The sequence below is a fragment of the Danio rerio genome, chromosome 20, assembly GCF_049306965.1.
Source record: "Danio rerio strain Tuebingen ecotype United States chromosome 20, GRCz12tu, whole genome shotgun sequence".
In the NCBI taxonomy this organism is placed as follows: domain Eukaryota; kingdom Metazoa; phylum Chordata; class Actinopteri; order Cypriniformes; family Danionidae; genus Danio; species Danio rerio.
The window spans coordinates 36,542,663-36,569,654 of NC_133195.1; the positions used below are offsets into that span (position 1 = coordinate 36,542,663).

At 38.6% G+C, this 26,992-nt stretch overlaps 2 protein-coding genes across 2 annotated transcripts; one reads left to right on the top strand and one right to left on the bottom strand.

Moving 5' to 3' along the window:
• Window positions 1–443: 443 nt before the first annotated feature.
• On the top strand, window positions 444–26,923 carry LOC110438473 (uncharacterized). The gene is made up of 4 exons (XM_073933902.1): window positions 444–2,375; window positions 3,386–3,517; window positions 3,663–4,117; window positions 26,066–26,923. Exons 1-4 carry the CDS (start codon window positions 2,234–2,236, stop codon window positions 26,921–26,923), a joined length of 1,587 nt encoding a protein of 528 aa, XP_073790003.1. The 5' UTR covers window positions 444–2,233.
• Window positions 6,771–10,960, bottom strand: LOC141379349 (rho-associated protein kinase 1-like). Its single transcript, XM_073933458.1, has 3 exons — window positions 10,413–10,960; window positions 8,590–8,802; window positions 6,771–7,000 (listed from the first exon to the last, which is right to left on the bottom strand). Exons 1-3 carry the CDS (start codon window positions 10,485–10,487, stop codon window positions 6,848–6,850), a joined length of 441 nt encoding a protein of 146 aa, XP_073789559.1. The 5' UTR covers window positions 10,488–10,960; the 3' UTR covers window positions 6,771–6,847.
• Window positions 26,924–26,992: the final 69 nt, after the last annotated feature.

Here is a 26,992-nt window from a genome sequence, read left to right on the forward strand (position 1 = left end):
TGCCTCAGACTGGTTTCCTGAACATGACAATGAGGTCACTGTACTCAAATGGCCTCCAATAGTGGACCTTTGGGATATGATGGAAAGGGAGATTCACATCATGAATGTGCAGCTGACAAATCTGCAGCAACTTAGTGATTCTATCATGTTAATATGGACCAAAATCTCTAAGGAATATTTCCAGTACCTTGTTGAATCTGTGCCGCGAAGAATTAAGGCAGTTCGGAAGGCAAAAGGAAATATGAAACTATTAAGGTGTACCTAATAAAGTGGCCAGTGAATATATAGTGTATTATGTGACTAAATAGTTTTGGATTTATGTTTTTTCCCTCTAATTATCATTTTGCTTTTTTCATTATTTCCATCTCATGTTTGTTTAAAGTTTAATTTATTAAACACACACACACACACACACACATACATACACGCACGCACGCACGCACGCACGCACGCACGCACGCACGCACGCACGAACGCACGCACCCACGCACACACACACACACACACACACACACACACACACACACACACAAACACAAACACATATATATGGGTGGTATTACTACAAACCATCTGAATAAATAAACCATTGTGTATTGTATTTTTATTTATTATTCTTAATAGTTTTTTCCCATTATCTTTTAATAATCATATCAGTTTTCTTATTTGCGTACTTATTAAAACTAAGTGTGTGTAGGTATATATTCTATATATGTATTACAAAATCACTTTAAGATTGTACTCATTGTTTATGTATTCTGCAATACTTTGGCAATACTTAACAGCTTTGACTAGCTCTTTTGATTTGAATTCATTTAAAATAAATAATGATTTCAATAAGGAAATGTATTTAATGTGATTTTATTGTAGTAAAAAGTTACCTTTCTCTGTCTGCACCATAACAAAAGCCCTCATTATTTCAGCGTTTCTGCAGGTTTCATCAAGTCAAATTTAAGACTTTTTAAGATCATTTTAAGACCATTATGAATGAAATTTTAGATCATACATGTCTAAACACTAATGGTTTTTGGTTAATGGCCCGGTTGGAGCAATGAAATTGAAAAAGGAACACATGTAGTTATTTCTTTACCACATATTTTAATGAGTCAAAACAAGAAAACTCTAGTTTGCATCTGATCCAGTTACTATGACCATTTATGTGAAGCTGCTTTGACACAATCTACATTGTAAAAGCGCTATACAAATAAAGCTGAATTGAATTGAATAGTTGTGTAGATTTTTTTCAACATGCCTCTTTTTTAATTACAAGTTTAACATTGTTTAAAGTATATTTATTATGAAGAAAACTACACAAAAAAATGCAAAAATATATATTGTTAGCATTTGGTCCAAATTGATTGAGTATAACTCTTATTCTAATGCGCTTCTGTTTTGATCACTCAGTGTTACCAACTCAACTATTTTTGATTCACATTTTGAATATATGTTGCCTGTGCTTTTGCACATATTTGTTCTGCCTCTTACGGCCTGAATCTGAATTATTTTCTTGATTTTCATTTGTTAAACTATATTTTCTGTTCAAAGGTAATTATTTACATTTAGTTTTGATTTTTGTTTTCCTGCGAGTTGATGTTGCACTCCTACACTAATGACTATATTATTTATTTCTTATGGAATGGCATGTATATTTGCAGCATGTCTTGGTGGATGGATCACATTGAAGCGGAATACTTTAGCATAATTTATTAGATATTATTTCAGTCAATATATGTCAGTTTTGTGGTTTGAGTTTCACCTCACAGGTTTCATTTGTTGTGCTTCTTTGTCTACAGTTACTTCATTTTCAAACTGATTATCTATTTAAGACAGCTTTTGTCCCTTAGATCAATTTATTTAGCTATTTTTTCATTTATTTTATGTCATTTGCACATTTGCAGTCATTTGAGTTTAAAAGAAAACATTTCTTAGTCTTATGTCTTGTTACCATAGTGACATGTTCTGAAAATAGAACGCATTCCAAAAGTGTACTTGAAGCCCTGCATCATAGGAGAATATCTTGTGGGTTTGTTGAAGTGGAGTAGTACAGGTGTGCTTTTGGCTGTTAAGTGTTAAAAAACTTGCGTTCCGAGTGTTTTGAGACTGTCTCAGCGATTGAACATCTTCCGTTTGAGTGATTCACGGTGCAAGACCGAAATCCTCATCCTATTCCAGCTAGCAAACCCCAAGTTTTTGAGTGGTTACAGGTGAAAGACTGAAACCCTGTACCGATTATATGATGGTTGAACAGATTTCTGATCTCCCCACAACATCAGCTGCTAAAATGGAGGAAGACGAAGTTCCCAAAGCCTGCAAGATCTCCAAGAGCCAGAAAAAAGTGAAGCAGCTCAAAGAAAGGCCAAGAAATGGCACTAATAGTGAGTCTTATTTACATTGTGCTATCCAATATCCAGTGTTTTCCTGACATAATAATATACTTACTATTAAAAATAATGTTTGTACAGGATAATAGACAGCTGGTTAAACTGCTGGCTATCATTGCATTCACGTGCATCTTAATGCAACATTTTGGGTAAAATGATAATGTATTTCATTTTCAGCTTTTCTGATACAACTTAAGTCTAAAATCCTTTAGTAAAATGAGATATGCACACAGACTTTTCATTTTCAACCGACAGCCCCGATGGCTTTCGGTGAACTGTCTTTCCATTACAAAATCACCACATTTAAGATCTGTTCTCTTTAAAAATATGTGATCTTCACTGACTAATATATATTTGATATAAAGTGGGTCTCAGACCGGACAAGAATCACTGCATTAAATGACATTTAAAATAAACATGAAAATTTATTTTAGCTCAGTATTTTAAATGGAGTTTCTGCGCTAGCCTGCTGGTACTGACGGTGCTAGCGGTTCCATACAATAAACTATCGTCTCGTTTTATGCTTGAACAACTAAATGAATGCTTGGATTAATTTAACTGATTGTAATTTAATTACATCACGATGTTTATGGTGTAAAAGCAACCTTATAAAATGTTAAATAATCACTGAAACCTTTCATCAGAAATTTACTGTTGGCTGAAAAACTCTAGCTGTGCAATATAACCCAGTATTCAGCTTTCTATTTTAAAAAAGTGCACTGAACATGTAGTTTTTAAATCGTTTGGTGCATTGATCATTTGTGTAAGCAGTTTTATATAACATGAAAATAATAAAATATTATAGTCAAATACAATAAATAATAATAAAATACAAAAGTGTAGCAAATCCATGGTAAACTTGTGGTAACCTTGGTTTAGCTACAATAACTTTTTTAAATGGTTATATATTGGGGTTTTTGTTTTTGGTGAATTTTCATTTTAAATTTCTCTCAAATTACTGTGGACAAGTGTGTAAAGATGTGCAATCATTTCTCTTTTAACAGATGAGAAGGAGAAAGTAAAAGAAAAGAGAAAGAAGAGAAAGAAGAGCAAGGTTGCTTCTTTCATCAGAGCTGCTCTTCGATGGTTCTGCTTCTGTCCTCGTAATGAGCCGTTCACACTTTCCTCATCTGATGGTAAATGATGGTTTTTGTATCTCAATATTTTCTAGTGTATAATGTCATTAATAAACTGTATTTTTACTCCCCTTTATCTGGAGTTTAACGTCTCCTTGAAAATGACTTTGTACTATGTGCAAACTGCAATCATTTGTCTTAACAGATTCTGAACATGAGATCTATGAAAAGATGATTGTGGAAGAGGAAGAAGTGAAGGAGATAATGCAGGAGGAGGTGGTGGAGAAGAAAGAGGAGGTGATGGAAGAGGAGGAGGTGGTGGACAAAGAGAAAGATAACACAAACCAAGAGAAGACAAATGAGGAAGAGGAGGAGAAAAGTGGAGAGGAGAAGGTGGTGGAGAAAAAAGAAGAAGGGAAGGAGATAATGCAGAATGAGATTGTGGTGGAGAAGAAGGAGCAGATGATGAAAAAGAAGAAGGTGGTGGTAATGGTGGTGGTGGTGGAGATGGTGGAGAAAAATAAAAAAATAAAGAAAGATACCAGCACCCAACTAACAGAGGAGGAGAAGGTGATGGAGAAAAAGGAAGAAGAGAAAGAGATAATGCAGAAGGAAGAGTTTGTGGGGAAGGAGGAGGAGGTGATGAAAGAGGAGGAGGAGGTGATGAAAGAGGAGAAGGTGGTGGTGGAGAAAAAGAAAAGAAAGAAAGATACCAGCACCCGACTGTCAGAGGAGGAGTTCTGGAGAAGGAAAATGGAGGAGGAGAAGTTGGTGGAGAAAAAGGAGCAAGAGAAAGAGATAATGCAGAAGGAAGAGGTGGAGAAGGAGGAGGAGGTGATGAAAGAGGAGAAGGTGGTGGTGGAGAAAAAGAAAAGAAAAGATACCAGCACCCGACTGTCAGAGAAGGAGCTCTGGAGAAGGAAAATTATCGCCAGAAGGCTATCTGCGGCAAAGTTTCTGTTTGAGCAAATAAAGGAGGAGGAGGAGGACAAGATGAAAGCTCAGGAGGAGAACAATGAGGAGAAAATAAAATACATTGGAAAGGAGGAGGAGGAGGAGGAGAAGCTGAAGAAAAGGAGAAGGAGGAGGCGGCCAAGAAAAAACTGCATGTTGGAAAAAGTGGAGGAGATGGAAGGAAAGGAAAGTGAGGAGGCGGAGAATCACATTGAGGAGAAAGAGCAAATGAATGACATTGAAAAGGAGGAGGAGGTGAAGAAAAGGAGAAGGAGGAGGCGGCCAAGAAAAAACTGCAAGGTGGAAGAAGTGGAGGAGATGGAAGGAAAGGAAAGTGAGGAGGTGGAGAATCACATTGAGGAGAAAGGGCAAATGAATGACATTGAAAAGGAGGAGGAGGAGGAGGAGGTGGTGAAGAAAAGGAGAAGGAGGAGGCGGCCAAGAAAAAGTAACAGTATGAATGAGGAAGACAAAGAACAAAGTAGAGGAGTAGAGACATACTGTATGTGAAGGAGGAGGGTGAACAACATTGTACAACATCAATAAAAATGTGTTTTGTACAATACTGTATGTGCTGTGTGTTGTGTTCATCTGCTTAATTCTCTGTTTCAAAAGTATTGAATTTTGTTTGTTTAAAGAAAATGTTGATTTATATTTAGATTAAACATAAATGTAAACATATATATGTAACAAAATTGTTTTGTATAGTTTAGTTTCTATGTATGTTTGTATCACATATACAAAACAAATATATATAATACACACACATATATGTCAGACTTATATTTTGCATGTAATTAATCTGCCCAGCACTAATACAGTAAACCTACAGATCCTGGAGTCTGACCTTTAAGATTTATATTGCTTCCATAGAAACCACTTACAAATCCATGAAAAATCTCATCACATCTTCAATCGATGAAAATCCATTAATAATCTATTAAATTTGACTTCTATCTAATTCTAACTTAATGAACTCTTAGTTTACTTTACCATCAAGACTAAAGACTTTTAGTGCAGGTCTCTAGTCGCTCCGTTTCTATTACCCTACAGTTGCACAAACTGAAATTATGAATTGAAAATATGTCCATTGGAAATTTTTAATTAGCAAAAACTGCCACTCTCACACAAACACACACACACACACACACACACACACACACACACACACACACACACACACACACACACACACACACACACACACACACACACACACACACACACACTTCAGACTGGCAAGAGGTGGTTTTTCAGGCAATTCAAAAAAGCTATTTATCCGCTAAAGAATAGAAAGAAAAAAAAACGTTTAGCTGCACTGTAAAAAATGTAATGACAAAAAGTCAAGACAACAAATATTTTGATGTTACTTTAACATCTTTTAATATAATAACATTTTTAAAGTTATACCAAGTTTAACTTAATATTTGTAATCTATTATGTATTTACCATTAAAGAAAAAAAATCTTATTGACCATAAACCTTAAAAATAGGGAACATTTCATATAATAACACTGATAAAACGTTTTTTTTCACTGATAAAACTATTTATTTATGTTTTAGGTATCTGTAGTAATCAGGCTAAGATTATATTAAATTGTTGTATTTTGTCAAATATACACATTATTTACTAATTCAATCAATCAGAACACTACACAGTGTAAACAACAACAACACTGGGTTGTACAAAACTGTGGGTCAATTATACAGGGCTGCAAAATTATGAGAAAAAAATCATTGAATATCTTGAATGGTTTAATAAAGATTATTTATTTTTTATAGCCAACATTTGTGTTTGGGGAAATGGATCATCATATTCTGGCTACAGAGGCAAAATATGTTTTTCCATCACATTAGCTGAGAATAAACTGAGCAAAAACTGCACATTTTTCTCACTGAAGCTGCTAAATTAATCTCCTTTATTTCTGTGCCTTGTAATTTATGGCAAGAAAACTCCTAGCCACTGTGGCTGGTGATCAAAAAAGCTAATGTCAAACCCAGGTTATAAACTCCAAACTAGGAAAGAAATCTCATCATGTGTGTAATAAATTGTCCTGAAAATTTGCTTTTTTTTACAGTAAAGTTAATTTCAAATTGAAAAAAATACATGTTACCAGCCAACCTCTAAAAACAAACAAGAAAGGGTATATTAAGAGACGAAGAGTCTGAACTTGAAAAAAACTCAAATCAAATCTTTACTTTTCTCAGTCTCACCTGCTACTCAGAAAGGCACAGATGAGGTCTTTGGCATCCTTTGACATTTCAATATCATCTGGGAAAGTTAAGCTGTTCTTGTGATCCATGATCTTTCCATATGTGCCCACCAGAGACTCGGAATAAAATGGAGTGACGCCTGCTCAGAGTGACAGACGAATAAATAAATTTAATGATCAGAACACTGAACTAAAATTACAAGAGATGCATATGAAGCTGACACTACTCACCCACTAGAAGCTCATAAATAAAAACACCAACAGACCACCAGTCACACTCGCGACCGTAATAACCAGTCCATCCTTGAGACATTAAAACCTCTGGAGAAATGTAATCAGGTGTCCCAACAGCAGCGTCACAGCTTACCAAACCAGTCTAAACACACATGTAGAGACATGGATATAAACATTACTGGATGAGTTAATGTAGCTGAAATACAAGTATGTTTAAAATTTCAATTATTTACACAATTCATTTTCATTCAATTCAAGGACTGCACTGTATAATCTAGACACAAGATGGCAGCACTGACATCTATCATCACCGAATGGAGGACTTCTGTAACGTACGTTAATAATTGTTTAAACAAATCTGCTGCAATGTGTGAGGTGATAATTGTAAATCTCCACACTACAAAATCTAAAAGAAACTCTCTAATTCTCGGTCATGTACAGTACATGTAAACACACCAACTACTGGTGTATGATATTTATCGTTTTCAATAAAAATGTACTTGTATTGTGAGCTGGCATTGCAGAGAGCTTCATTCAATTGAGAAAAACAAACAAAATTTAAAATGTGTAGGATTTTGTGAAATAATACAAGCAAGTTAACACAAGCAGGCTTTCCTGAACATCCATTAAAACACAATAAAGCGAGTTCTGTTCAACAGATCAACAGAAAATACCAAACAAAGCTGAAGCAGTAAATGTGCATCTTAGAGCAAGAGTTTGTGTGTGTGCGTGTGTGTGTTGAACTTCAATCTGTTTTAAATAAATCATCAACAAAGACAGTCACTAATTGCTTCGTTTCTAAATGAGTCAGCCATTTTGAATCACTTGTTTGAATAAATGTTCATTGAATCACTTATCAAAACAGAATAAATTCAAAATCCCACACTTCCCTTGTATACAGTTTATGAAAAACAGCATGTGACCTTGTACATTCGAACTAGTAGTAGAAATTAAGACGCAAGGGGCAACACTGTGGCTCAGTGGTTAGCACTGTCGCCTCACAGTAACAAGGTCGCTGGTTCGAGCCCGGCTGGGCCAGTTGGAATTTCACTGTGGAGTTTGTTTGTTCTCCCCATGTCCAAACACATGCATTACAGGTGAATTGAATAAATCAAATTGGCCATAGTGGCCACAGTGTATGTTTGAAGGAGTGTGTATAAGTTTTTCCCAGTAGTGGGTTGCAGTTGGAAGGGCATCCGCTGTGTAAAACATATGCTGGATAAGTTGGCAGTTCATTTCGCTGTGGCGACCCCTGACTAATAAAGGGACTAAGCCAAAGGAAAATGATTGAATGAATCAGGAGGCAAAAAGTACCAGAATTATCAATTACTGAAGTGTGGAATTAATTCATTTACTATCCTATGAGGCCTGATGACGACAGGTCAACATGACAGTGACAACAACGTCAATGCAGTAGCCTGAATTTCATTCTCACTTCCTCTATTCTATTTTAATTTGTCAAGACACAACTTAGAACTAAAATGAAGTACCGATTTAGATAGCAGCCTACTATTTTTGATAAGGAGAAAGAGACTTGCTGTCACCTACAGTAGTGGTGTCACCTAGTGGTCATATCTATTAGTCCATGTCAGGCCTAAACTAGCCAAGGTATCAGCACAAAAGCACACTAAGCAAAATATTGTTCAATTAGATTATTTAAAAAAAGGAGAGAAACATTTTTGTTAGAATTAAACCCCCTTAAAAGACACTTCAAATGCACTTATCACACACCGAGTCCATCTTCGTACATGTGCCAAAGTCTGCGAGTTTGAGGTGTCCATTGCGGTCCAGCAGCATGTTGTCTGGTTTGATGTCTCTGTGGATGAAGCCCATAGAATGGATGGCGTCGAGTGCCAGCACCACTTCTGCTGTATAGAATTGAGCCCATTCCTCTGGGATGTCATAGTTGCTGGTCAGAGTCACCAGATCTCCACCAGGCATGAACTACAAAACCAAATAAAGGTACTTTTCATCTTGGACTGCACAGCACAGCTATGTGGACAGAGAGATAGAGTGGTGAACAGAGAAGTCACAATATATTTCAGTAATCAATACCAGTGAAATTTAACAATACTTAATTTCAATTGCAGCAACCCAGCTAAATTAAATAATAAGCAATGTGATATTGAACACAGACTTTATTTAATCGTTTAAATATTTATTTCATAATTTGAATACTGTTATTAAAGAACTTTTAATGCTATCAATTACAGAATGTAAATAATAAAGTTAAAATATAAAAAAATTATAAATGGAATATTAAATGACATTTTAAGTATGAACATATACATACACAATAACAGTTGTGTCAAGCAATTAATCATAACTAATCAAACCCAAAATTAAAATTTGCATCTTCATAACATGTACATCATTATTTATATTTATTTATAATTTGAGGTAGATATAAATATTTCATATAAAGATATAAATGAACATTTTCTCAAATATATACATTTCTTTGTGTACGTATATATGCTAAATAAATATATACACTCCACAAAAATATATTATGTAAATACAAACTTAATTTTTTATGTGATTAAGCATTTGACAGCACTAATAAAAATACAACTAGCAACAAGTTATTGCCATTTAAATGATGTTATACTTAAAATCAAGTTTAACTTTCTTTATTTTGGTTAGTTAACATCAACATTACAGCAGCAGAAATATTAGGCTTCAAGGTCTAATGAACAGGTCTGTATTTTTTGTCGTCCTTATTTACACGAGTACATAACTGACTGACAACAACATGGGCTGGTGCATCCTGTGAAATACAAGTGTTGAAAAACAGCCAGTCAAGAATATTTTCTCAGTCAGGTTTACATTTTACTATTCATACTATTTTATACTATTTAAGTGAAGTACTAGTAGTTTTAGTCATTTAACATTATTATTTTTTAATCTTTTACCGGCCCATGCCTAATCCCAAACCAGGGCTTTTTTTAAAGTACAAATTATTGTTCCAAGGCTGCGTTTAATGGGTAGTACTGTGTATATTTTGCCAAATTAAATGTCAAAGGAGAATTTCACATTAAGCTCTATTTTAGGATCACAGTGCAACCCCAAAAATAAATTAATTTAGTTCAAAAATAGGTCATAGGTTTAAAATAATCCAATTTTTCAACAGGGTGTATCTTTACAGTAAATGACATTGACCAGAGTTTAGTGTCCTCTGCTGACCAAAATCAGACATTCTTTAAATTTATTTTCATTTACAACGTTAATACTGTCACCATCCTCCAAACTTGATGTGATCAAGTCAGGACCTTTCTTTTCTTAATAGGTGTGTGAATTCCATTAACATTCCAAGTACAGACCTTCAAATTTACCATTTTAAGTATATATTAAACATAATGTGACCCCCATTTGTATAGATAAGGTTGCATGAATATCGTACGAAAAGAAAGGAAAAAATAAAATAAAAAAGAAGGGAAAAAAGAAAGAAAATGAAAAAAATGGGGAGATAAAAAAAAGGATTCATCCAAGTATACAACAAACGCAAAACTGGAACAATAGAACAGTCATTAAACATCAAAAATATTTCACACCAGCTCTCGTTGTGATGTTTTATAAACAAATTTCGGGAGGAGCATGCGCAGAAGTTTCAGTATCAAATACGTCATTGACAATTATTCCATCATCAAATCAGTTCTTGAGCAACCCCTATATATACCAAAGCTGTCTTCCCTGCAGCATCTCACGACTTTAGCATTGGCACATCCAATCGCTGTAGCCTTGTCCAAACAGCAAATTTCCATGAGGATGACACGGCTCCTCTTGCAAACTCCAAGCCGACGTCCAGCGCATCAGCACTCGGCAGAGCATATCAACAGAGTCCGCGGTCTTAACTTAGGCCTGCCACGCCGCCGCTCTTCCAGACACCGGCAACAAACCTGAGCCGCTCCCCAGTTAGAAACCACCGGCCCAGATCAAGCGAGTGCCAGGCCACCGCTCTACAGGTGAAGCATCACCATCGGCCAATTCGCTATGACAGCGTGAGCACGTCTCCGCTACGGCCTCATCCACCCCCCACGCACGGAACATTTCCACTTAGTAGTGCCCGCAATGCCTGCTCTTGGCGCGCCAAATTAGGAATAACAAGCCTGTCCGCTCGTGAGTGTGACGTCACGCGAAGCGGCTTCCGGGTCCAAGCGCTCTATTCAACTGCATGGGGAGACCCATGGAATGGTAATTATAACGTTTACAAAGCGGTTTATTACTTTCGGAAATCATGATCACAATATATATGTCTATGCCTCATACATGACGCAAGTGATTAATTTTTATAAATTGTTAAAATTTTTGGTATTTGTTACACAGCAAGCCCAAAATGGTTGTGTACAACATGACTTTGTATAAATCTAACTTATTGTGTAATATGTTTAAAATTGATCATAAACAAATAATTTTTCAACTTACTGCATGGGGAGACTCATGAAATGTTAATTATAATGTTTACAAAGCGATTTATTACTTTCGAAATCACTATCACAATACATACGTCCACACAGAAAGTGTGCAGAAGTGATACATTTTTATAATTTGTTATGTTTTTGGTATTTGTTATGCAGCCAAGCCATGGTTACATACACTGATTTTGTATCAAATTAACTTTATTGTGTGATAAGAATTTAAAGTGATCATAAAAGAATAAATTTCTCATCTTAAATAGGTGGCGGCTTGGACCCGGAAACAGTATTACATACGTCACCAACAGGTCACCACTTAACAAGCGGACTCTTCCTTCATGCCGCTTGCAGATTAACCAGGTTTGTTCAGGCTCTGATGCAAGTTCCAGCGTGAGGCTGCCTCCGCTGATGTCACTAACCCCGGCATCCCCTTCTCTCTTCTCTTTTCCTTCCACCTGTGATCCTAGGGCCATCAGTAGCGTGAGCATGCCTCCGCAATCGGCTCTAGCCCCCAACTTTCTTCAGGCCCCGACGCAAGTTCCAGCGTGAGGCCGCCTCCGCTGTTGTCACTAGCGCCGGTAGCTTTCCTCTCTTCTCTTTTCCTTCCACCTGTGATCCTAGAGTCATCAATAGCGCGAGCATGCCTCGGCAAACGGCTCTAGTCCCCAATTTTCTGTCAGGCCCCGACGTAAGTGCCAGCGTGAGGCTGCCTCCGCTGACGTCACTAACGCCGGCAACCCCTCTTCTCTTTTCCTCCCACCTGTGATCCTAGGGCCATCAGTAGCGCGAGCATGCCTCCGCAAACGACTCTAGTCCCTAACTTTCTGTCAGGCCCCGACGTAAGTTCCAGCGTGAGGCCGCCTCCGCTGTCGTCACTAACGCCGGCAGCCCCTCCACTCTTCTCTTTCGCTTCCACCTGTGATCCTGAGCCACGCATAGACTATATTCCTTAGATTCATCGTCTAGGTACTTAACATGTATTAACTTAAATACGTTATTAAAGTTTACATAGACAACACGCATATATAAAATAAATTGCTTAAATTTGATAAATAATTATGAACTAATAATAACACCAAGCGATAAGCAACGTCAGCTCAGAAATCATCCAGAATCCAGTGACTAGCTTACCCCATCTAATTTCACAGCGATTCAAGTCCTAATTGCACTCAATATAAACCATAGAACTCCATTCAAACTTTCGGCTACTACTCAATGCTCCTCGCACTACCTTAAAGGGCCATGAAACCCCCTTGTTTCAGCAGGGTGTTTTCACACCTCTACTTTGGAAAAAGTCAGAAAAGTGGGCGTGTCCAGCTCTGTTTAGGGGGGAGTGTCGGAGGAAGAAAAGTGGGATGGTGTGGGAGTGTCTATTTGGGCACGCGCGAGTTTCAGAGTCAAAATATACACACACACACACGCACGCACGCACGCACGCACACACGCACGCACACACACGCACAGACAGGAGAAAGTGATGGTGTTTAACCTACATGGACATCTGTAGTCTAATTATAAATTTCCCAGAAACTTAGATGTGTTATTCCGGTCACTAAATGCGGTAAAAACCCTACACGAGGTTAAAGTTTGGTTGTGGTGCTAACGTGTTTACACTCTGTGCAATAGTTTGTTAGATACGACCAAACTGAATAAACAAAGAGCACTGGTCGCTCACTTACCAAATCTGTAGAGACAGGACAATCACCAGCAACTAGAGCCGCGTCTTTATGAAGAGAATACTACAAACGAATCCGGATCTCAGTGTTTGCAGATGAGAACAGCTCTCAGGTAAACAATAATCCTCCTTAGACACGTAAGTTATTGTTGTCGAGCGTCGCGTACACTGTTAATCCACACGTGACTCTGAGCTCTCACAGAGAGAAAATGAAAACGAAACTTAACTGCAGCAAACTATAAAAGCAACACTTCACGCTTGTTTTGCCAACACAACGTGGCGTCTCTGTCCTGAAAACACGGTGACAGTAATGAATATTAATGAAGTTGCACAATAGAGCGCGCTGATTGGTTTGAACCAAGCCTTACTCATGCATTAATGCAACACACTGTAAGACGTAATAAGACACACTCTGGCACAGACGCCCAGTCTGCACGCTGGAATACACGCTATTATGTCATGACCGTGACGCAGCTTCAAAAATTAGTTTCAAACCGGAAGTACGAATTTGCTTGAAATAACGCAAAAACAACCAATTTACACTTTTTAGAGAAATATAGGTGTCTTAATAGTGTTTTTAGCAGTGTGGGACACATATACGACTGTCAACAGCTCAAAAAATGTGTGTTGGTGTTTCGTGACCCTTTAAGTTCCTCTAATACTATCAATTACGTTTTTCACAGAAATGAAACTGAAAAGTCAGTGAAAATGCGCCATCATTGCCCCCCTTTTACTATTTCAACCCCTAAACCTTTCCTAATCCTGGTCATTAACCCCTTCAAGGAGTTCTATTATAAGGTTGCTGCTGCACAGCGACCACTCTCACTGGGGACGTACACCCTATTACGTACTGCTGCAAGCACAGTGGCTGCTTCCACTTTAGACACACGCCTTATTACGCTCCACTGCAAGCGCAGTGACTGCTTCTACGATAGACGTACACATTATTATTATTACACACCACTGCTAGCGCAGTGACCGCTCTCACTGGAGACGCACACCTTATTTATCACGCACCACTGCAAGCGCAGTTACTGCTCCTACAGGAGTCACACACCCTATTTTGTATTATTGCAAGTGCAGTGACTGCCCCTACAGGAGTCGCACACCTTATCATTTCGTATTATTGCAAGCGCTGTGACTGCTCCTACAGGAGTTGCACACCTTATCATTTTGTACCATTGCAAGCGTAGTCACCGCTCCTACCGGAGTCACACTCCTTATCATTATGCACTACTGCAAGCGCAGTGACCGACTCTACAGGAGATGCACACTTTATTACATACTACTGCTACTGCAGTGACCTCTCCTACAAGAGACGCACACCTGATTACACACTGCTGCTAGGGCATTGACTACTCATACGGGAGACACACACCCTATTATTTTGCACCACCGCAAGCACAGTGACTGCTCCTATGGGAGAAGCATACCTTACTATTATGTGCCACTGCAAGTGCAGTAACAGCTCCCCCTGAAGACGTACACCTCATCACGCGCCACTGCTAGTGCAGCGACCGCTCCCATAGGGGAAGCCCACTTTATTATTATGCACCACTACAAGTGTAGTGATAGCTCCCACTGGAGACATACACCTAATTATGCACCACTGCAAGTGACCGCTCCTACGGGAGGCGTACACCTCATAATTATGCACCACTGCAAGCGCAGTGACTGCTCCTACGGGAGACGTACACCTTATAATTATGCACCACTGCAAGTGCAGTGACTGCTCCTACGGGAGACGCATACCTTATTACACACTGTCGCTAGGGCAGCGACCACTCATACCTCATACAGGAGACACACACCTTATTATTATGCACCACTGTTAGTACAGTGACCGCTCCAACGGGAGACGTACACCTTATAATTATGCACCACTGCAAGTGCAGTGACTACTCTTACGGGAGACGCACACCTTATTACACACTGCCGCTAGGGCAGCGACCACTCATACCTCATACAGGAGACACACATCTTATTATTATGCACCACTGTTAGTACAGTGACCGCTCCTACGGGAGACGTACACCTTATAATTATGCACCACTGCAAGCGCAGTGACCGCTCCTACGGGAGGCGTACACCTCATAATTATGCACCACTGCAAGCGCAGTGACTGCTCCTACGGGAGACGCACACCTTATTACACACTGCCGCTAGGGCAGTGACCGCTCATACCTCATACAGGAGATACACACCTTATTTTTATGCACCACTGCAAGCGCAGTGACCACTCCTATGGGAGACGTACACCCCATAATTATGCACCACTGCAAGTGCAGTGACTGCTCCTACGGGAGACGCACACCTTATTACACACTGCCGCTAGGGCAGTGACCACTCATACCTCATACAGGAGATACACACCCTATTATCATGCACCACTGTTAGTACAGTGACCGCTCCTATGGGAGACATACACCTCATAATTATGCACCACTGCAAGTGCAGTGACTGCTCCTACGGGAGTATCGAATACGTCATTGACAATTATCCCATCATCAAATCAGTTCTTGAGCAACCCCTATATATACCAAAGCTGTCTTACCTGCAGCATCTCACGACTTTAGCATCCCTCCACCACCCCGTCACCTCACCTCTTGCATTACATTCCCGGGGGGAGCAATCTGGGGCCGGGCTAGATACTTTGCTCGAATCCCAACTCCTCTTTGTTTCCTGATAAGGGGAATAACTCGAGTTGGGGTGTCTCCTCGAGCTCAGAGCCCTCCCTCTGACAGCACGCCAAATATGCTTTATACTTAAATGAATGCAAGTGTGAACTCGTGAAATGAGAGTAACTGTGAATTAGAGGCCCCTTAACGACAAAAGGAACTACTAAGAAAACTCCTACCTAAATATCAAGCGGTAGTGCCGCTATAAACATCAGCATGGTTTAATAAACCGAACAGAACACCTTATTGGCCAATATTTCTCAAATACCCAGTTAAATTCACAATGTCTGCCTTCACGTTAATGTGTGCGTGTCTGAGAGACCTGTGGTATGAGTTGGGCGACTATCACGCAAGTGGTCTCCCATCAGGTGATTCAGGTACTATCGGTAGACGTTGCATTCAACGAGTCTAGAAATGCCACAACAGCAGCTGGGTCATGAAACATCTTCACTGAGCCACGAAAGTTTACCTTGAGGAGGGCAGGGTAAATTTGCCTATATTCCGCGCCTATGGACTTCAGGCGTTTCTTGACTTCGTCGAACATCCTGCGTTTACGGAGAACGGACGCGGAGAAATCCTGAAAAATCATCACTGTGCTGTCTCCAAATTTTAAAGGAGAACCTCTGGATCCCAGCTCCCGCGAAGCATTTAACACACGTTGTATGTCTTGGAAATTGTGAAATCTTACCAGGATAGGACGTGGTCGTTGTGAGCGAGGGACCGGTGCGCTTGTAAGGCTTGAAACTTACGCTGCTATTCTGAACCAATAATCGGAAAACAGAAAGCAGTTGAAGGATGGCGTGTTTAAATCCATATTTATCTGACTCCATTGTAATTAATCTGACTCCATTAAAGTTGTTATCATCATTGATAAAGAGAAAGAATCTCTACGTCTTAAAGCAGGCAAAGTTGTTTATTAAGTTACATGTTTAAATATACAGACATTAGAATGAAACAAATTAGCTGTAACATATGCACTGCTGAGCAACAAAGACAGTGAAACTGCCTTTGTTAGCATATGAGGCTACGCACTGGTGTGTGGGAGATGCAGAGTAAAAGCCATTCTCCCAGATCAACAGTTACCTTTCCCTATTATACCCTGAGCAAAGCATTGTCAAACATTAGTGAAAACCAACCCCCAAAACCAGCTGAACATGAGAACAAAGTTGAAGAGATGAAGTAGGGGAGAAGAACATTAACATACTCTCCTCAGGCCATGACCCAACAGTAGTAAATATATTGTACATTGAAATACAATTAATCAATGTCTCTGTTGATTTCATCACTACAACACTGAAGTCATAAACTGTCAAATGACACCAAACATGACAAAGATATCAGAAGAACACAAGCAGATGAATTGTGTATGGTGAAGAGCACATGGTTACTGTAAGCAAATGGCAGAGATGTGTATCGGAGCTGTGAGGAACTCTGCCTCACCAGGAGGACCCATCCCATGCTTGGAATGTCTCAGTAGTCCTTCATTAGCATAGAAGGAAAAATATATAATATTTTCTCAGCTTACAGTCCCCTCTCAGGTTCATTGGACCTCAGAAATTATAAAAGGTCCACATGTGACCTCAAATTAAAGCTGAGAAGAGTAATCCAGTGTCTCCTTTGGCAGAGCAGTGCAGACTGATGATGAACATTGTCAATGACGCTCAGAAGATATGCACACAGAACACCTTTTCCTGTCAGGTGTATGCATAGTCAGATGATCACATGGGGACACTTGTCAGGAATTCTTGTCTGGATCCTAATGTCCATTTCACAAGATGTATGTCCGTCTCTGGCTTAGCAAGCCAAGTAATCTCTGTTATCTGTGGGATTTAGTATATCTTGTGGAGGGCTTCTTCAATTCTCAAGTGTTTGTGTTCCACACTGAAGCTGCCTTTACCTTTATGCACAGAAAATGATTTGCAAAGGAGAGCAACCCATGAAAACTGAAAGAGGCATTCATTGACGATGTATAACTGGTGACAGAACAGCAAAAGAATGACCATGGCAATGAGAAGAAAAAACATATCTGCAAAACTGGCATTTGTCATAGAGGTTATATGGCAATATAAGCATGTAGTAGTTCAAATATCAGCATTTCAAATGAAAACTCAATGTCCAAAGACAAAATAAATGACATATAATGTAATGTTTGCTCAGAATATAATGAAGGGAAAGTAACAACATGATAGGGATTATAATCTTTCTGGTGTTTAGGAAGAAAGCAAATAAAAATAAAATAAAAACAATTTGGTTGATTATGAAGTGGCCAAATTAAATCGGTTCATGTTAAAAAGATAAAGTATATGCTTTGATATACAGGATTTAAGAGTAACTGAAAAAGTTGTGAAAAACAAGACAAATAAATGAGACCTTTGAAAAGATTGAAATACTGTAATATATGTTGATTCCAAACCCCTATCTGATAGTAGGAGCAACAACAATATAAATGAATATGGTGTAAAAACAAAAAATGGGACTTTTAATGTTTCTGGAAAAATTTACGTGTCTTTGGAAAAAGTCCACCAGTAATGAATTCAAACCCCTCTCTGATAGTAGGAGCATCATCTAAAAAACATAAAACACCGTTAATGTTTCTGAAAATATTTGTCTTTATCAAAAGTTTGGTTGATTTCAGGACTTGCTTTTATAGTAAGAGCATAATATAATTAATGTGATCAAATTCAGAAATTTCAAAAAATTGCCTTTGTGATGACTTAACTGTAAAAATAAAAAGGGATCTAAAAAGGTTCAAATGTCTCAAATGGAAATATCATGAAAGTCCATTCAGTTATTGAAAACAAAAATTGCTGTGAGAAAGCATAAAAAAGATTTAAAAAGGTAAAAAGCAAAATGGTTTAGGTGAACAAAAAATGAATGGAAATTTTCCTTATAGGAAAGCACACCGCTGACGTATAGCTTTCCAATATGAAAATATTTTAGTTAAAAAGAAGAGTTTAATTTGACTATGCGTAGAGAGACAAATGGTATGGTTTATGTGATTGTATTTAACTGTGTGAATGTGTTGGTGTGACCATGCTCCGACCAAAGGTAACAAAAGTTACTATTGACAATTGTGATGCAAATTTGGTCCTGTTGTTTTAACAGGAAGCCCTTGAAATGTAAGATGGGGTTGTGATCAGGCTCAAAGATCCACACCTTGGTTTGTTATTAGAGCATGGTAAAAAGGACAAGTGCATTGATACCGAATCCTGCTGGAAGGAAAGCATTTTCATGTTAATGCAATTGCGAATAACACTGTAGCCAGGTGGCAAGTTTTGTGCTCCTGTTTTATGGTTCAGCTGCAGCTATATGGAAAATAGCAGAGCGGTCCACTTATAGGAGACAATCAAATCCAACATTAACACAGTTCACTAGATATTGTTTAACAATTCTAGTAGTCTATGTATACATGTAGTAGTACAAACAACTATTGTGTGTTTATGAGGAAGGCTGCATGTTTAACACAATCACAGGTTTGAAAATGCAAAAAGGATCAGTGCAGTCAGGGTGTAATATTATTAGGTTATTTCTATTGAGCTGTTAGCCCACTAGCAAATGACGCTAATAGCTGGAGACCTTGCATAGCCATATTTGTCAACTCAGTTATAGTTTTACTTGAAGTTGAATTTTGGCTGCTTCTAGAGTGTTGTTCTGTGTCCTTAGATTGAGACTGTCTACGTCTCAGGAAATAGGGCGGAGGTCTGCCTCTGTTCAGAGACCAACACTTCTGTTCAGTGTGGCCCATTTTTAAACAGGAACAACAGAATCGATCTTGTTTCTTGCAAGGTATTTTGCTAGATTGGCTAATAGCTTTAACATCTTCATGACACCCTGATGCTGCTAATTCACTACGCATTTGTCTGCGTGACTCGACCTTTGTTCCCCAGTTCACAATGTCTTCAAAAGTGTTTTGTGGTGGACTAGCACCAGCCATGAGCGCTTTCTGAATGTGGGGCCCTGCATGTTCAACCAGTAATCCCAAAAGAGTTGGATTGTTGCGTGTAACATTGTCTATGCCAGAATATTCTTCAAAAAGTTCAAACAAATTTTCGGCATATGTCTCAAACGATTCTGCAATATTCTGTTTCCGGTTGTAAATCAACTCCCATTCAGCAGGGCTTTTACCACGCAGGTCACAAAGGCAGAGTTTTAGTCTGTTCAAGATCTCACTCTCAGACTCATTGGGGTGTATTGGCTGTATAATTGTGCCTTCAATTAAGACTTGTGGGGCCTTATAGATTAGAACATTTGGAATTGAGGTTGAAACAATTTGCCAAATGTCTTTTGGTTTGAGTTGAAATGCATATTTGTGTCTAACAACTCGCCTCCACCATGGTTGGAAGGGCCCTTTAAGAGGGAATGGTCCAATCTCTGCTTTAAATGAGTTGCATTCATGTACTGTTAAAGCACGTTGAATGCTTGTCTCTGTGCCGTTTGGGTGTTTCATAACCTTTAAAGCTGAAACAGGCACCTTTTGCAGAGATGTGTCATCAGCTTCTTCTGATTCCGAAGTCATAAGCTTGTTAGCTTTTGTGTTCCTGACAGGCATTAGTTTTTGCACAATCAATTTGTTTTTCAAATCTTCAATTATGTCCATGTATTTCTCACATCTTTTAGCCAATGCTAATTGATCTTCTAGTAGTTTGTCTAGCTGTGATTGTAGATGTTTAATTTTTTCTTGTGACTTTTGTGCTTCAGAATCTGCTGTGACCAATTGTTCAGTTTTATCCTTTAAATTTGCAAACACCTTTTTAAGGTTATTGCGTATGCTAGAGGCATTCAGGTAATTTAAAGCCTCAATGATTTCTTTGTGTTTACATTTCTTTTGTTTGATGCCCACTGTTTTCCACCATATGGAAATGTCCTCACTAGTAGCGTCCAAATCGAGGCCTTTTCTAGTGAGTTTGTACAGTAGAGGCTCAACATTTTCAGTCCATAATGTAAACAGATCATATTCGTTATAAGTACTCCACTCCATATTGGAGGACATTTACTTGGATTTCACAGTGAGATGATTACTTGGATTATTCTGTTACTTCTAATTCCTGTTTCATACAATTCATGCAAATGGAGACTTTCCCTACCAAGCCATGAAGCAATGAAAACAGACTTACCCACTCTGTGGTTAGAAGTTCAGCTTTAATCCACTCAGAAGAGTTCTCATTCTGATGACCATCGTGTGTCCAAGAGTAAAATAATCCATTTCCAGGATAAGCAAAGTAGATGTTGATACAAAAAGTATCTTGCGATTTAAACTTGGCAAAATTATATCACGTCGGGTTTGCCAAATTGTAAGGCTTGAAACTTACGCTGCTATTCTGAACCAATAATCGGAAAACAGAAAGCAGTTGAAGGATGGCGTGTTTAAATCCATATTTATCTGACTCCATTGTAATTAATCTGACTCCATTAAAGTTGTTATCATCATTGATAAAGAGAAATAATCTCTACGTCTTAAAGCAGGCAAAGTTGTTTAATAAGTTACATGTTTAAATATACAGACATTAGAATGAAACAAACTAACATACTGTATAAAGAAATTAGCTGTAACATATGCACTGCTGAGCAACAAAGACAGTGAAACTGCCTTTGTTAGCATATGAGGCTATGCACTGGTGTGCGGGAGATGCAGAGTAAGGCCCCGTTTACACTAGTGCGTTTTAGTTTTAAAACGGCGTTTTAGAATGAAAACGATCCGCGTCCACACTCGCGTTTCACCCAGCGTTTTTGAACTACTCTCCGTCCACACCAAAACGCTGAAAACACACATCACGTGACCACACAGACACTCTCTGGCAAGCGCTGCAGCTCATCTACCCAGATGAGAGCTCTGCTAGTCGGACTTCTCATCAAGCATCTACCGCTGGATCTAATATCTCACTATATTTATTAAACAAGATATTTCATTCATCTTGTTGTCTTTATCTAACGACATATTTCCTGACTTTGGTCATTAGAATCTTACTTTTTCTCAGGTAACGTGTTTTGGCTGAGCGCAAAGATAAGTTAATGATTGATGAAACCACGTAGCCTATTATGTATATTGACTGATCGCTTGCCTTTATTTCCTATAATGTAAAAACTTATTGTATGTTATACTTTTATAATGGCCATTATCGATTATTAAAACTGATATTCAGCAAAAGAGAGGGTGTGTTTCGTATTTTTACTGAAATTGAAAGGAGACAGTTGTTATCGGCTCCGTTTTGTTATAAATATCCACACAGTGAAGATGACGCTCATGCAGCACGGCGCCTCAACATTTCTGCTGTCTGTTTAGTTGTTAATATTAAAATAAAAATAGGCAGTTCCCTTAAATCATGTATACAATTTATTGTTGAGAAAGTGAAACAACAAAGCCAAGGTGATGTGAATGAAGTTATAAAGTACACTGTTCCCTTTGAAGATTTACCCGTGTCCTCGGTATAATCTGCTTTTCCATATCAAACTGAGAAGAAGAGACTGCAGCATTGATCAAACTTGCGAAGTCTGAACTTACACGGAGAAAATGCAGGACTGAACTGTGTGTGTTAGGCTACTTAATATTCAGGAAAGCCCCAATCAGAGAGGCGAATGTCAGCAGCCCCGCCTCCGTTTTCAGATGTCTCCGTTTTCCATCATCCACACTGAGACGGAGCAGCAGCGTTTCAGAATGAAAACGGCCTCTCAAGCGTTTTCGTAACGCTCCGTTTTCAGCGCTTGAGAACTCCGGCGTAGTGTGGACGGTTGGCGTAACCGTAGCAAAACTTATGCGTTTTCAAACTAAAACGCATTAGTGTAAACGGGGCCTAAAAGCCATTCTCCCAGATCAACAGTTACCTTTCCCTATTATACCCTGAGCAAAGCATTGTCAAACATGAGTGAAAACCAACCCCCAAAACCAGCTGAACATGAGAACAAAGTTGAAGAGATGAAGTGGGGGAGAAGAACATTAACATACTCTCCTCAGGCCATGACCCAACAATAGTAAATATATTGTACATTGAAATACAATTAATCAATGTCTCTGTTGATTTCATCACTACAACACTGAAGTCATAAACTGTCAAATGACACCAAACATGACAAAGATATCAGAAGGAAGAACACAAGCAGATGAATTGTGTATGGTGAAGAGCACATGGTTACTGTAAGCAAATGGCAGAGATGTGTATCGGAGCTGTGAGGAACTCTGCCTCACCAGGAGGACCCATCCCATGCTTGGAATGTCTCAGTAGTCCTTCATTAGCATAGAAGGAAAAATATATAATATTTTCTCAGCTTACACGCTCTTTCTAACTTTATACGGCCCTCTTTTGTTGTGATGGCGAGGGTCTCAGGAAGCCATGACTCGAAGAATCGCGTTGGATATTCACCTTCTATGCCCTCAGGTAATCAGACAATTCGGATATTCTTCCGTCTGCCCCTGTTTTCAAGGTCGTCTGCCCTTTCATTCAAATCGTGCACAAGTTTCTCCAGACTTTGTAGTTTAGTTTTGAAAGGGGACAATTCGTCTTCCACCTCAGATATCCTGGTTTCCGCTTCTGCAATCCTTTTATTATGCTCGTCTAGCATATGACCGCATATCTAGCGGTGCATTTGCAGTAGCTGTGATATCGGGTCCATTTTATCATTTATGAGTTTAGAGATATTAGCTGTAATCTCCGCTACCGCGTCCGACAGTGGGTTTGTGGATGAGCTTGTGTTAGCGCCGTCAGGATGTTCGTTAGCCTCTTCACGGCTGGTAAACTGCGTTTTTTTACGTGGCATATTTTCCGATTGCCTCAGAAAGTAGTCATCTATGCTCATACTGTAAAATACTGAGTCTGCGCGTGTAAAAACGTAACCTACTGAAAGTTTTAAAATATGACAACGTGACACTACCGCTTAACTACACACAGCCTTCCTTCAAGCCGCCATCTTGGAACTCTGATTTTCATTTGTTAAACTATATTTTCTGTTCAAATGTAATTATTTACATTAAGTTTTGATTTTTGTTTTCCTGCGAGTTGATGTTGCACTCCTACACTAATGACTACATTATTTATTTCTTATGGAAATGGCATGTATATTTGCAGCATGTCTTGCTGAATGGATCACATTGAAGCGGAATACTTCAAATTAATTTATTATATATTATTTCAGTCAATATATGTCAGTTTTGTGTTTAAGTTTCACAAACCTCTCACGTTTCATTTGTTGTGCTTCTTTGTCTACAGTTACATCAATTTCTAACTGATTATTTATTTAAGACAGCTTTTATCCTTTAGATTAATTTATTTAGTTATTTTTATTTTTATTTTAGTCATTTATTTTATGTCATTTGCACATTTGCAGTCATTTGAATTTAAAAGAAAACATTTCTTAGTCTTATGTCTTGTTACCATAGTGACATGTTCTGAGAATAGAGCGCATACCAAAAGTGTACTTGAAGCCCTGCATCATCGGAGAATATCTTGTGGGTTTGTTGTCGTGGAGTAGTACAGGTGTGTTTTTAAGTGTTTAAATACTTGCGTTCCCGAGTGTTTTGAGACTGTCTCAGTGATTGAACATCTTCCGTTTGAGTGATTCACGGTGCAAGACCGAAATCCTCATCCTATTCCAGCTAGCAAACCCCAAGTTTTTGAAAGGTTACAGGTGAAAGACTGAAACCCTGTACCGAACTATATGATGGTCGAACAGAATTCTGATCTCCCCACAACATCAGCTGCTAAAATGGAGGAAGACGAAGTTCCCAAAGCCTGCAAGATCTCCCAGAGACAGAAAAAAGTGAAGCAGCTCAAAGAAAGGCCAAGAAATGGCACTAATAGTGAGTCATATTTACATTGTGCTATCCAATATCCAGTGTTTTCCTGACATAATAATATACTTACTATTAAAAATCATGTTTGTACAGGATAATAGACAGCTGGTTAAACTGCTGGCTATCATTGCATTCACGTGAATCTTAATGCAACACTTTGGGTAAAATGATAATGTATTTCATTTTCAGCTTTTCTGATACAACTTTAGTCTAAAATCCTTTAGTAAAATGAGATATGCACACAGACTTTCATTTTCAACCGACAGCCCCGATGGCTTTCGGTGAACTGTCTTTCCATTACAAAATCACCACATTTAAGATCTGTTTTCTTTAAAAATATGTGATCTTCACTGACTAATATATATTTGATATAAAGTGGGTCTCAGACTGGACAAGAATCACTGCATTAAATGACATTTAAAATAAACATGAAAATTTATTTCAGCTCAGTATTTTAAATGGAGTTTCTGCGCTAGCCTGCTGGTACTGACGGTGCTAGCGGTTCCATACAATAGACTATTGTCTCGTTTTATGCTTGAACAACTAAATGAATGCTTGGGTTAATTTAACTGATTGTAATTTAATTACATTACAATGTTTATGGTGTAAAAGCAACCTTATAAAACGTTAAATAATCACAGAAACCTTTCATCGGAAATTTACTGTTGGCTGAAAAACTCTAGCTGTGCAATATAACCCAGTATTCAGTTTTCTATTTTAAAAAAGTGCACTGAACATGTAGTTTTTAAATCGTTAGGTGCATTGATCATTTGTGTAAGCAGTTTTATATAACATGAAAATAATAAAATATTATAGTCAAATACAATAAATAATAATAAAACACAAAAGTGTAGCAAATCCATGGTAAACTTGTGGTAACCTTGGTTTAGCTACAATAACTTTTTAAAATGGTTATATATTGGGGTTTTTGTTTTTGGTGAATGTTCATTTTAAATTTCTCTCAAATTACTGTGGACAAGTGTGTAAAGATGTGCAATCATTTCTCTTTTAACAGATGAGAAGGAGAAAGTAAAAGAAAAGAGAAAGAAGAGAAAGAAGAGCAAGGTTGCTTCTTTCATCAGAGCTGCTCTTCGATGGTTCTGCTTCTGTCCTCGTAATGAGCCGTTCACACTTTCCTCATCTGATGGTAAATGATGGTTTTTGTATCTCAATATTTTCTAGTGTATAATGTCATTAATAAACTGTATTTTTACTCCCCTTTATCTGGAGTTTAACGTCTCCTTGAAAATGACTTTGTACTATGTGCAAACTGCAATCATTTGTCTTAACAGATTCTGAACATGAGATCTATGAAAAGATGATTGTGGAAGAGGAAGAAGTGAAGGAAATAATGCAGGAGGAGGTGGTGGAGAAGAAAGAGAAGGTGATGGAAGAGGAGGAGGTGGTGGACAAAGAGAAAGATAACACAAAGCAAGAAAAGACAAATGAGGAGGAGGAGGAGAAAAGTGGAGAGGAGAAGGTGGTGGAGAAAAAGGAAGAAGGGAAGGAGATAATGCAGAATGAGATTGTGGTGGAGAAGAAGGAGCAGGTGATGAAAAAGAAGAAGGTGGTGGTGATGGTGGTGGAAGTGGTGATGGTGGAGAAAAATAAACAAATAAAAAAAGATACCAGCACCCAACTAACAGAGGAGGAGAAGGTGGTGGAGAAAAAGGAAGAAGAGAAAGAGATAATGCAGAAGAAAGAGGTGGAGAAGGAGGAGGAGGTGATGAAAGAGAAGAAGGTGGTGGAGAAAAAGGAAGAAGAGAAAGAGATAACGCAGAAGGAAGAGGTGGAGAAGGAGAAGGAGGTGATGAAAGAGGAGAAGGTGGTGGAGAAAAAGGAAGAAGAGAAAGAGATAACGCAGAAGGAAGAGGTGGAGAAGGAGGAGGAGGTGATGAAAGAGGAGAAGGTGGTGGTGGGGAAAAAGAAAAGAAAAGATACCAGCACCCGACTGTCAGAGGAGGAGTTCTGGAGAAGGAAAATGGAGGAGGAGAAGGTGGTGGAGAAAAAGGAAGAAGAGAAAGAGATAATGCAGAAGGAAAAGGTGGTGGAGAAGGAGGAGGAGGTGATGAAAGAGGAGAAGGTGGTGGTGGAGAAAAAGAAAAGAAAGAAAGATACCAGCACCCGACTGTCAGAGAAGGAGTTCTGGAAAAGCAAAATTATCGCCAGAAGGCTATCTGCGGCAAAGTTTCTGATTGAGCAAATAAAGGAGGAGGAGGAGGACAAGATGAAAGCTGAGGAGGAGAAAAATGAGGAGGAAATAAAATACATTGGAAAGGAGGAGGAGGAGGTGAAGAAAAGGAGAAGGAGGAGGCGGCCAAGGAAAAACTGCAAGGTGGAAGAAGTGGAGGAGATGGAAGGAAAGGAAAGTGAGGAGGTGGAGAATCACATTGAGGAGAAAGGGCAAATGAATGACATTGAAAAGGAGGAGGAGGAGGAGGAGGTGGTGGTGAAGAAAAGGAGAAGGAGGAGGCGGCCAAGAAAAAATAACAGTATGAACGAGGAAGACAAGTAGAGGAGTAGAGACATACTGTATGTGAAGGAGGAGGGTGAACAACATTGTACAACATCAATAAAAATGTGT